Raw genomic sequence first — 12,918 nt, 5'->3', positions numbered from 1 at the left:
GCCTTCCTCAGCGATCAATGCAAAGAAATAGAGAAAAACAACAGAATGGGAAAGACTAGAGATCTCTTTGAGAAAATTAGAGATACCAAGGGAACATTTCATGCAAGGATGGGCTCGACAAAGGACAGAAATGGTATGGACCTAACAGAAGGAGAAGATAATTAAGAAGAGGTGGCAAGAATACACAGAAGAACTGTACCAAAAAGACCTTCACAACCCAGATAATCACGGTGGTGTGATCACTCACCTAGAGCCAGACATCCTGGAATGTGAAGTCAAGTGGACCTTAGAAAGCATCACTACAAACAAAGCTAGTGTAAGTGATGGAATTCCACTTGAGCTATTTCAAATCCTGAAAGATGATGCTGTGAAAGTGCTGCATTCAATATGCCAGCAAATTTGGAAAACTCAGCAGTGGCCACAGAACTGGAAAAGGTCAGTTTTCATCCCAATCCCAAAGAAAGGCAATGCCAAAGAATGCTCAAACTACTGCACAATTGCACTCATCTCACATGCTAGTAAAGTAATGCTCAAAATTCTCCAAGCCAGACTTCAGCAATACGTGAACCGTGAACTTCCAGATGTTCAAGCTGCCTTTTAGAAAAGGCAGAAGAAGCAGAGATCAAATTGCCAACATCTTCTGGATCATCGAAAAAGCAAGAGAGTTCCAGAAAAACATCTATTTCTGCTTTATTGACTATGCCAAAGCCTTTGACTGTGTGGATCACAATCAACTGTGGAAAATTCTGAAAGAGATGGGAATACCAGAACACCTGACCTGCCTCTTGAGAAACCTATATTCAGGTCAGGAAGCAACAGTTAGAACTGGACATGGAACAACAGACTGGTTCCAAACAGGAAAAGGAGTACGTCAAGGCTGTATATTGTCACCCTGCTTCTTTAACTTCTATGCAGAGTACATCATGAGAAACTCTGGACTGGAAGAAACACAAACTGGAGTCAAGATTGCCGGGAGAAATATCAATAACCTCAGATATGCAGATGACACCACCCTTACGGCAGAATGAAGAGGAACTAAAAAGCCTCTTGATGAAAGTGAAAGAGGAGAGCGAAAAAGTTGACTTAAGGCTCAACATTCAGAAAACGAAGATCATGGCATCTGGTCCCATCACTTCATGGGAAATAGATGGGGAAATAGTGGAAACAATGTCAGACTTTATTTTTTGGAGGTCCAAAATCACTGCAGATGGTGACTGCAGCCATGAAATTAAAAGACGTTTACTCCTTGGAAGAAAAGTTACGACCAACCTAGATAGCATATTCAAAAGCAGAGACATTACTTTGCCAACAATGGTCCGTCTAGTCAAGGCTAAGGTTTTCCAGTGGTCATGTATGGGTGCGAGAGTTGGACTGTGAAGAAAGCTGAGCGCCAAAATATTGATGCTTTTGAACTGTGGTGTTGGAGAAGACTCTTGAGAGTCCCTTGGACTGCAAGGAGATCCAACCAGTCCATTCTGAAGGAGATTAGCCCTCGGATTTCTTTGGAAGGAATGATGCTAAAGCTGAAACTCCAGTACTTTGACCACCTCATGCGAAGAATTGACTCATTGGAAAAGACTCTAATGCTGGGAGGGATTGGGGGCAGGAGGAGAAGGGGACGACAGAGGATGAGATGGCTGGATGGCATCACTGACTCGATGGATGTGAATCTGAGTGAACTCCGGGAGTTGGTGATGGACAGGGAGGCCTGGCGTGCTGAGATTCATGGGGTGGCAAAGAGTCAGACACGACTGAGCGACTGAACTGAACTGAATGGCTAATGATGTGAAACATTTTTTCATGTGCTTATTGGCCATTTGGTTATTTCCTTTGGAGAATTGTCCATTGAAATTCTTTGCCCGTATTTTAAGTTTTTTTTTTTTAATTATATATTATTTTATCACAGTTGGTATTTTTGTTTTTCCGTTGCAGGAATCAATATATTCTGTACATTGTTCCCTTACCAGATACACGATTTGCAAAATTTTTCTCTCATTTTGTGGGTTGTCTTTTCACTATCCTGATGGTATCCTTTGAAGCCCAAAGATATTTATTTGGTGATGTCAAATGTATCAATTTTTTCTTTAACTCTTGTACTTTTAGTGTCATCTGGAAGACGCCATTGTCTAATCCAAGGTCATGAAGAGTTACCTATTTTAAGAGTTTTGTTTTACCTCTTATCTTGAGGGCTTAATCCACTCTTTGAGTTCATTTTTGTAAATGATGTGAGGAAGAGTTAAAAGTCATTTTTTGCCTGTGGATATCCCATTGTCCCAGCACCTTTTGTTGAAAAGATACTCTTTCTCTGTTGAATTGCCTTGGTACCTGTGTTGAAAATCAGTTGACTACACCTGTGAGGTTTATTCCTGGACTGTCAGTTCAGTTCCACCAATTCCGTTCCATTGATCCATACATTTATTCTTAGGCTGGTCGACAAGGTCTTGAGTGTTAGTTTTACGTTCTTTGTGATTTTTTTCTTTATAAATTATTTCATTGCTCATGTATAGAAATTCGTTTAACTTTTGTTCGTTGGTTGCTTATCTAACTGCCTCTTATTATTCATTGCGTCCATTTTCCATAGATCATTTTGGGCTTCATTGTATGTGTGAATTACGAGTTTTGTTTCTTTGCGTTCTTTATTTTTTTAACTTTTATCTTATTTTCTGATCACACTACCTGGAACTTTGAGAGCCACGGTGTGTAAAAGCCCTCACAAGAGACATCTTCATCTTACTCTTGCTTTTAAAGGAAATGTCACAATTCAGTATAAAGTCTGCTGTGGGTTTTCCATGGATAATTCTTTCTCAGTCTAAAAATAGTTTTTCTCTTCCTACTTGGCTTGGAGTTTTTATTCCTTGATAGAGGTTGAATGTTATCAAGTACTTTTTCTGTATCTATTGAGATGATAATTTTTTCCCTTCAATTGTTTAGATAATGAATTTTACTGGTCTCTTTTCTAACATTAGCTTGGTATTTCATTTCTACAGTGAATTCAGCTTGGTCTTAATATATAATCTTTTGTGGTATGTTAGCAGGATTCTGTTTTTCTTATATTTAGGCTTTTTACATCTAAGATCATGCGTGAGTTTGTCATTTTGCCTTTCTCTTACTGTCCTTGATTGGCTTGGGATGTAACAAGGTGTCATGCTGACTGTAAAATGGGTTGTGGAGTATATTCCCTATTCTCTAGAGTAGTTTGTGTGAGATTGAAAGTACCCATTTTTTGAATGTTTAACTTTTAGCTGCTACTTTACAGCAAGTACACTATTTAACCTACAGGTATGGGATATATTTCTGACTCTGAAGTAAGGCTGCAAAAGAGGGTATTTGATTCATTGCACTTTAGCAGCTTGTTATTACTGTACTGTTAACTAATCTTAAGGTTACAGTGTGGCAGTAAGTTATTACTTTGACTCTGGCATGGAGTAATAAAGTTGTTTTTTCACAAATGAGCCATTGTAGTGAGAGCTAATTTTGTAACTGCTTTTACCGTTTTGCCTTCAATATAGACAGAAAGGCAGTGTTTCCTGCATGTAGACTAATTAAATTTCTGTTTATCTTACAGAAGTGATAGACCTTACTCACGATAGCAAGGATGATCTTCAGGCTGCCATTGCTTTGAGTCTGCTGGAGTCCCCCAAAATTCAAGCTGATGGAAGAGATCTTAACAGGTTATTGACTTAATTTATAATCTTTGCTCCACACCTTAGTGTGTAGGTCAAAGACAGTTCTGCCAGGCTTCTTTAATTGCACCTAAATGAAACTTCTTTTATGAGAAAATTTAAATTCATGTTAGCTTACTTAACTCTTTGGTTCACTTTTGAAGAAGCCAAATATGATAAGAGTCTTATTGCAGCCTGCTGTCTTTGAGTTGAGTAGAAACTGCAAGGTTTTGTAGTTTTCAGTTAATAGGATGGAAACCAAATTAGAGCAAATATCTGATAAAAATACATATTCTCTTTTTTTTAAGGTGTCTATGAGTTCATATTCTGTTTATAAACTTTGAGCCTTTGTAAACTTTGAGAGTTATGTGAAAATGAAAGTTATCATTAACTCCCCTGTCTCAGAAGTGACTAGAGGGATATATTTTTTGAATTAGTACTGATTTAGTGATTGGTATTGTTCGCAAGTACCCAGTTCCAAGGGTGACATGTTAGTTTGTAGACATGTTGATCCCCTCCTATTGCTGAGTTGCTTAGGACCATGATATGTGTGTTAAACAATTTGGAGGTGCATAGCTTTTGCCGAGTGTCTCTCTTGCCTCTTTCAATGGCAAGTCTGAAATAAGGCACTTTCATTGAAATGTAAAACTTTTAATAGTTTTGAGTCTCAACTCAGTTCCATCAGGGGCCTTACTGGTAATAATCTCTGCTAGGAAGGATTTTAACAACTTCATGTTTAAACCTTACTTTTCATTTATGTTAAAACTAAAGTTACGATATGCCTAGTGATAACCCAGTTAGTAGTGTACCTGGCATTTTGAATTTCCTATGACAGGTTATCTACAGCCTCCTTATAGTATAACAGTTTAACTCTTTTCTTTTTTGATGTGTGGTATGTTGGCACAATATAGGATGCACGAGGTAACCTCTGCAGAAACTAAACGCTCAAAGAGAAAACGCTGTGAAGTCTGGGGAGAAAATCCCAATCCCAATGACTGGAGACGAGTTGATGGTTGGCCAGTTGGGCTGAAAAATGTTGGCAATACATGTTGGTTTAGTGCTGTTATTCAGGTATGAAATTTTTAAGAGACAACTGTGTCTTCTGGAAACAGTTTTGTAATGTATTAAGCTGAAATATGAGAAACACAGCTTTGAAAAAAATGGAGACAGATAAATAAACTGGAGCGTTTTCCCCACGGTATGATTGTATTTTGATTACTTTCTTACGTTTTGGACCTAGATGCTGTGGTGTCTAAAGCGGGCAGTACTGAAAACAAAGTCTTCTGTGCTTTTAAATAGGCTGAGTGTGTGGTGTATTCCAGCAGAGCATGAGTTAATTAACAAGGAGAAACCAGTCTTTGAGAGGCTATTGTAAGGGACCAAGCAGGAAGGAAATGGTCACGGCCTGGAATGGAAAAGTGGCATAAACTGTGGTAGGTGGGAGTAAAAACATTCTCAAGGTGTTCAGGAGATCAGATGTATAGGACATGGCAGGCAGCCTAGTAGGGATATGTGCAGGAAGGGCTGAGGAAGACCAGATTTCTGACTTGAGCTACCAGGTGGGCGGCAGTGCCATTTGACACCAGAGGAGGAATAACTTTCATGTGTGTTAAACGTGGGGTTTGGTTAGTTTTAAAACATGCTGAGTTGTAGGGTCCACATGGAACTGCTGGGTAGGCAGTTATCTTTGTGAATCTGTTGTTCAGTAAAAAGACCTGGGCTGCAGATAAAATTCTGGGAGTCAGTAGCCTGTAGTTGGTGATCAAGCCCCATGGATGGATGGATGAATTGCCCTGGGGAGCGTGTTGCCTCTTAAGCCTAACGTGGCTGCAATGCAGCCCTTGACCCCATCCTGCAAGCTTCTCCTTCACAGGATTTGACAGCAACCCAACTGCTCAGCCAAAATCTGAACCCTCTGCTTCCACGCTTAAAACCCATGGATTCCTTCAACTTACTCTTTGCCTGGCACTGTTTTGGCACTGGGAAAACAGCAGTAGATAAAACAAGGCCCAGACTCCCATGGAGTTTGAAAAGAGTGGGACATACAGGATACAAATTACAGATCAGGTGGTGCTGAGGACTATAAACGCGAATGAGAGTGAGAGGGACTAGAGAGGGAAGGGGTGCTGTTCATTCAGGGGGGTTGGGTAAGGCCTTTCTGCCACGGTGAGCATCCGAGCAGAGGCTGGACTTGGGCGAGGCATTGGATGGGCCATGTAGTTACATGAAGAACGTTTCTTATGATCACATAAAGAACGCTGCAGACAGAGCGGACAGCAAGTACAAAGACTCGAGGTCAGGAGCTTAGTACGTTGAGAAATAGGGAGAAACCTGGGTCTGAGCGCCAAGGGGGAGGAGCAGGCAGCGGTGACGACAGCGGTGGTGGGGGACGGGGAGCCCGGGGGTCACGCCAAGGACTCAGGAGTGAGGATAGGTGGTAAGTGTCGGAAGGCTTGGGGAAGACAAGTGCTGTGATTCTGCTTCGCTTTAAGCGGCTCACTGGCTTCTGTTCACTGGGAATTAGGGATGTCAGTCAGTTCTTTCCTTTTGAGAGAGAGGGAGAGATTGACTGAGACTAAGACCCCGCCCTGAGTTGACGTCCCTCCTGTGAGAGCTGATGATGAGACAGCTGAGAAAAGTTTCAGAGAAAGCACGGGAGGGTGGGACAGGGAGCGTGTGGAGAGGGCTTGGCCTCCAGTAGCAGGAGGGCAGGAGAGTAACAGCAGAGGACAAAGAAGAAGTGACAGCTGCTAACTCAACTTGAAATGGTTCCTAAATAGTCATTTTTTCCTCTGAAATAAGTACCACTTTCTGAGACAGCGTGGAAAAGTTGACCGAATCTCTTTAAGAGGGTGAAAGTTTAGAATAGTTGTCAACAGCGGGAAATCCGTTGGCACCAGAGCACAGTAGTGGAATTTCTAAAAATATGAAACTCTGCTTGAGCTTATAGACTTAAATGTATAGTGGAATCAGTGTGCCCTGCTTTATCGAGACTTTTTCTCTTGGCAGTGCTCCATACTGCTTAAGTAGAAAATTAAGTTCATCTAAGTTGGAGGATTTGCTGGGTTAGATGAAAGAACGAAAGGGCAGTTTGAGAATTTAGTGAAGGGTGGTTAGAGATCATGGGATCAAAGCTGGGGAGAGGGCAGAATGATGACAGGAAGGAGGTAATGACTGGGGAGACAGGGAAGATACTCATTTGCTTGGGTTCCTGATGATGTCAAGACACAGGTGTCCTGTGAGCCAGAGGACAGGTTATGGTTCCGGAAGCGGGTGTTCTGAATTTGTGGTCTCACCTCTGGCAGTTGTTTCAGGTACTGACGTATCCTGGGTGTGGATGAGGGTGTAGAGATGGAGCTGAGGAGTAGGTCACAAGAGGTAAGATGCTCAGGGAGCCGGAGGTCCACAGACTGAACAAAAGTACCTGTGTTCCCTCCATGAATATAAGCCAGACAGCTGCTGTGTGCCTAGTGCTCTTCTGAGCCCTTGAGGTACAGAAGTGAACCAAACCCAGACTGAGCCTTGCCCTTAGGAAGGTAGGTTCTTGTGAGGCAAGGTGGACAAGCAACAGTAGATAGAAAACAATACAAACTTAACTAGTTAACTAGATAGCTAAGTTTCTATGCTATGTTAAACTGTGTTCGGTGTGGTGGAAAAGAGAGGAGGGTGAGGGAGACTGGAGCTGCCTCAGAAGGGCAGGAGGAGTTTCCCACGTCGACTGCTAGGTCAGGCCAGGACTCTTGAGGGGCTGAGACTAGAGCACATGCCTGGGCAGCAGGCAAGGGAGAGAGCCCATAGCTGCTGGGGGCGGGGACAGGGGTTTGGGGGTGTTCCAGGCGATGGGACGTGCCTCGCAGGGCCCCTGCATGGGCGCGAGCTTGGTGTGCTCAGAGTCCTGAGTGGCTGGAATGCTCGGAGTGGAGGGGAGGGTCATCGGAGGTGTTGCTGGAGAGGTAACTTGACTTCTGTTCTGAGTGACATGGGGAGTCATCGTGCGGGTTCTGAGCGGAGGATTGATGGACTCTGGCCTGAGTTTTCAAAGGCTCCCTCTGGCCCCTGAGGAGAGCCGAATGGAGGGGTGAGGATGCAAGTATTGAGACGTGTGAAGGGGGCTGCCGCAGTCGTCACCGCGAGGTGTGCTGGCCGGGGCCAGGCTGGTGGCCGTGGGAGTGGAGGAGAGGTTGGAACCTTGATTTATTCCCAAGGCAGAGCTGAGAGGGTGTCCCGTGGGTTGGATGTTGACCGAAGTCACCTAGGAAGGATGGTGGACTTGGGGTAGTCAGAAGACCTCTCACCACGTGACAGTCCTCAGTGACTCGGGAGCTCTGTTTCGGTCACACATATTAGAAAGATAGTGAGAAGGACCTGTGTGCAGAGTGGGCTGGTAGAGAGGAGGTTCTGGAGGCAGGGAGACAGTGTGTGCAGAGCAGGGAGTTGGATTAGGTGCTCGGGACTGAGGGAGAGGAGGTGGTTCAGTGCCCCAGAGTCAGAGTGCAGCGGCCTTCTTACTGGATGTCAATGGTTAGTAAAAGGAAAGGAGTCAAAAGATTATTCTGAAGTTCTAAACTCTGATGTCTGGAGGAGGAGGATGTCATTAGTGCTAGAGAGACTTCAGGAGAAGCAGCAGATAGTGGACGGCCAGTCAGTATTGGATTGGGAAATGTGAGTAACGTTAACTCACACTGTTGTCATTTTAAAGAATCACAGCATCTTTGGGGGACACCAGACTTTGGTGAAGCTGCAGAGGTGCAGTGAAGGGACTTGGGAATGTAAAACCATTTTTCTCATGGTGGAAGAGAACTCCTGGAACTTTGCTGTTAGCAGAACAGGGATGAAACTGAGAGGAGTGGAGAAGGGCTAGGTAGACAGGGGAGGTGGGAAGAGAAGAGAGCAGGTGGCAGGTAGAGCTGAGCATCCCCGGCCTGGCTCCAGACAGAACTGTGCTTTCCTAGCCTCACCTGACTAAAGTTGCCAGGCCAGGTGTCCATTCCTCCTGTTGGCTGAATCCCAGTAGAGCTTGTGATATTCCCAATCTAGGTGTACTATTGGCTGAATCCTGTAGAGCTTGTGATAGAGTCTGGGAGGTCGGAGGCCCATTGTCCACCCAGGCTGCTGCTTCAAGAGTTCTGGTCTATGGGCTGGAAGGCTTTTTCACTGGAGGAGTATGTTGGGATGAGGAGTTAGGGTCATACAAGAGGTTTTTTAAAACATCAACTTTGAAAAGAGAGTCATGGTTGGAAAAATGTGTAATTTACAAGCAATAAAACGGAATTCCTCTCCCTAATTCTGCCAGTCCGAGGTATCTACTGTTATAATTTCTTAAAATACAGTACTTCCAACAAAGAGTAGAGAGTAATGAACACAGCTGTACTCGCCACCCAGTTTTAGAAGGAAATGTTTCAAATCCCTGTACTGTTGAGTCCCTCTTGTGCCCATTCCCACATATGTGCCCGCCCTCCTAGATACACTCACAGGTATATGTAACCCTAAACAGTGTACCGTGTTGTTTTATATGATTAAACTTTATATACACAGCATAGTACTCTTATTTTTCTACACGGACTGTTTCTGAGATGCATCCATGTTGATATGTGTAACTCTGGATCATTCATTTGTACTGTGTAGAAGTCTGTTTTATGAAAACATTGTTTCTACAGTATTAATGACTGTATAATAATCTGCTGTACAGGTGCACTATAGTTTATTTAATCTTTTCCCATTAGCCATTAGGTTGCTTCTAGTTTTTCTCTAAAAAGGATTAACATTCTTCCTGCTAAATTTTTATACATAGCCATTATTTCCTTAGAATAGAAATACCAAGTTAATGGTTATACACATATTTTTAAGATTAAAAAATATTTTTTTTGCTGCAGTTATTGAAAGAAAGGCTATTAATCCATTTCCTTCTTTATTTCAGTCTCTGTTTCAATTGCCTGAATTCCGAAGACTTGTCCTCAGCTATAGTCTACCCCAGAACGTACTTGAAAATTGTCCAAGTCACACGGTAAATTGGTGTTGAGGAGCTTCACTTTTCAGCCCTTTTCACCCCAAAGGCCTTTAGATTTTGGTTAAAGCTGGTGACTGTGATGTCCTCTGGCTTCTACAACATTTGTTTCCGTTTCCTGATGACCCCTTTTATTTCTTTGTGACAAGAAATAAGGATTTACAAAAATGTGAAGTTAAGCAGGAATAAAATGAGAAAAATAGTTCTAAGAAAGCAACGGGTCACTGTGGTGGCCTCAGCTTCTCTGCCACTGGGCCTCCTTCAGTCTCCTTCAGCCACTTGCACTGAGAGATGCAGAGTGGATGACATGACGCTGGAGGCCTGGAGCGTCATAGAAGAGCCTTCAGCTCATTCTTGCCAAAGGGCTGGTAGCCTCCTGCCCCAGCTCATTCTTGCCAAAGGGCTGGTAGCCTCCTGCCCGGATCAACCCTGCCCCGCCCTGATTTCTCCTTGGTGGTGCTGTTCCCAGCAGGAGGGCGGGCAGTGGCTTTAGGAAGGGAACACTTCTGCTTTCTGACAGTGTGTGGTCCCTGGCTTCTGTCAGTACACAGGTAGTCTTGAGTTTAGGGCAGTCCCCACCACAGCGCTTATCAGAATGCCTGTAACAATTTGAGACCCGACTCTGATCTAGATCTTCATAAATGTAAATTAGGGAGTGATTGTTAACAACTTTTCCCTTTACGCGTCCTAATTTTCCAAATATGAGGTTATAAGAGTACATATGGCCATCTTCCCTGCAGGAAAAGAGAAATGTCGTGTTTATGCAGGAGCTTCAATATTTGTTTGCTCTGATGATGGGATCAAATCGCAAGTTTGTCGACCCTTCAGCAGCCCTGGACCTCTTAAAGGGAGCGTTCCGATCACCTGAGGAACAGCAGGTACAGGAAGCCTGTAGTCCTGGAGCTTGCAGTGATGCCTTGTGACCATCACTGTGATGCTGCTTTGTCTCAGCTGTAGAATAAGCTGTGACCGTGATGGTGTAGGACTTTAGTGCCTGCTTTTGCCCTTTATAATACTTAAGGAACAGGTGGTAAAAAGAAGGTACGTGCATGTGTGTGTTGTGTAGAGGAGGCTGGCAGTGCTAAAGGAAAGAAGTAGTAGAAAGAAGAGAGTTTTCCAGGGACTGTTGAATTAGAAAGGAGTGTGGAAGATACCTCAGTGAATCATGGCAAAGGGTCACCGAGGAAAAGAAAGTCCCTCCTTTTTCTGCACCTTTGTCTTGGAATGGCCCAGATCGAAATCCTAATTTTAAAACTGTCTAAACCCGAGTTCAGTAGCTTTTCTGAGTAATCTTTCTTTTCTAGTCACAAGTCTATTCCTTTCCCTATCTCCTATTAAAATCAAAACTAGCACTGTTCATACAATTACTTTTTTTTCCCCCCTCTGTTTGTCTAAAGGTCTTACACAGTTCTACAGAATTCTCAGAACATTTCAAAATGTTTCCTTTCTCCCTACAGATCTCCTATTCTAGAGGACTACAGTTTGTTCTGTGAACCTTTCTAAAAGGCCTAGCTGGAAGTGTTTGATAGTTTGTTACAAATAGATGTGGCTGGCAGGGGCAGGGTTCCATTTCCTCCTAGTCAGAGGTCCCCTAGCACACCTTGTGTGCTGTCTGCAGCCTTGGGCTCCAGTGTTCCTTGTATCTTCATAATATTTGGACCTGAACAAGAAATCTTACACAGTAATAGAGCCTTACTCATTGGTGGGGTAAGGGCAGAGTTTCATTTGCCCACATACAGTGTTGAGTCTAACTCTTCTGCACTTTGTGCCTCTCTTACAGCAAGATGTGAGTGAGTTCACACACAAGCTCCTGGATTGGCTGGAGGACGCCTTCCAGCTAGCTGTTAATGTTGAGTGAGTGTGGCGGATTTGTGCATTCTCCTCCTCATAGTGGTTCACTGAGAATGATGATACAGGAGAAGATTATTCTTCTCAAGTAGAAATGACTGATTTTTACCAAACCCCATGGGGTAACCACTCATATTTGTCATTGTTTATCCCCCTTGCCTTTGGTTTTCCCCTCTATAGATAATCACATTAACCTGTAACTTTTTACTAAAAGGGCCATAGCTATTAACTTTTAAAAGTCAACATCTGTGCTATAAAATGTATTGAAAGGTCAAATCAATCCTTGATGTGAGAATGGAGGTGTAATATGAATACATTGAATTTAATTGTTTCAATCACTGACAGAAGTAAAATTCAAGGCAAAGAATATAAATACCTCTTACCAAATATAGATGCAGAGGTATTTGTTTCCTAAGCTTTTTTTTTTTAAACTCTAGATGGAAGAAGTATGTATCATAAAACAGCTTTCTAATACATTTAAGAAGGGATTATAGAAATAAACTTTTCTTTCCGTTTCTGTTGTGCAACCAGAAAAACTTTTTCATTTGAAAAACTGCACAAGAGGGCTCATTCTTGCTTTTATACAATTTCTATACCTTATATCCTCCTGCCACTGGATATGGATGTTATCTATTGAATATACACACATACATGTATTTGCATGTATGACTTCCTTATTAGACTTTCAGCTCCTTAAGACCAGCAGTCATGCCTGTTGCCTTTGTGTCTCCAGAATTTAGTACAGTGCTGGGTATATACTTGATCAGTGAGTTTTTGAACTAAACTTGTTCAGTGAGTAACTAATCCTTTACTTTAGACCATACCTGGCTCTTAATGAAAATGTTTTACTTTTGCTTTTGAAGGATTGTTTGGTTTAGTATATTGCTTACCTCATCCAAATGATACAGAATTGTTTCCTTGTTTTAAAAGTAGCAATCCCAGGAACAAATCTGAAAATCCAATGGTGCAGCTGTTCTATGGTACTTTCCTCACTGAAGGGATTCGTGAAGGTAAATCCTCTGCTCTAAATGTTAATTCTCGACTTGTGACCACATGTGTATTTACTGTGAAGAGGCTTGAGAGTCAGACTAGTGCAGGTCTGAATACTAGTTCTGCCTCTTTGATGTGTGTGACCCTGGACAAGTTCCATGATCCTGTTTCATGAATCCTCAGTCTGTTCATCTGCAAAATGGGCACAGTGTTTGTTGCAGAGATGTTATATTGAATTGTATAATATTGCCCAGCCCAAACCTGGTGTTAATATCAGACGTACACTGATATTTATCAGTTTTCTCTGGTTTTTTTCAGACATAATATCTAAACTCAAAGTTCCATTGAGTCCGACTGCCAAAAAATGTGTCTCTCTTCTAGTGGCTTATCTAGCTGTGCATTGGACACATGGCC

General features: G+C 42.6%; 1 protein-coding gene across 5 annotated transcripts in view; it reads left to right on the top strand.

Annotated features, from left to right (window-relative positions):
• The window catches only part of USP28 (ubiquitin specific peptidase 28), a 72,934-nt gene that overhangs the window by 33,621 nt on the left and 26,395 nt on the right, over window positions 1–12,918 (top strand). For 3 of the 5 annotated variants that reach the window (XM_040258027.1, XM_040258026.1, XM_040258024.1), the window contains exons 4-9: window positions 3,566–3,671; window positions 4,574–4,733; window positions 9,580–9,666; window positions 10,407–10,544; window positions 11,447–11,520; window positions 12,445–12,524. In XM_040258027.1, the coding sequence (XP_040113961.1) occupies window positions 3,566–3,671; window positions 4,574–4,733; window positions 9,580–9,666; window positions 10,407–10,544; window positions 11,447–11,520; window positions 12,445–12,524 (645 nt within the window). The remainder of the gene's footprint in view (window positions 1–3,565; window positions 3,672–4,573; window positions 4,734–9,579; window positions 9,667–10,406; window positions 10,545–11,446; window positions 11,521–12,444; window positions 12,525–12,918) is intronic. The other 2 variants (XM_040258028.1, XM_040258025.1) reach the window with 1 other exon arrangement.

Source organism: Oryx dammah, unplaced genomic scaffold, assembly GCF_014754425.2.
Source record: "Oryx dammah isolate SB20612 unplaced genomic scaffold, SCBI_Odam_1.1 HiC_scaffold_17, whole genome shotgun sequence".
Lineage (NCBI taxonomy): Eukaryota > Metazoa > Chordata > Mammalia > Artiodactyla > Bovidae > Oryx > Oryx dammah.
Note: the sequence above shows the minus strand (reverse complement) of the source record. Positions and strands in the feature narration are given on the sequence as shown.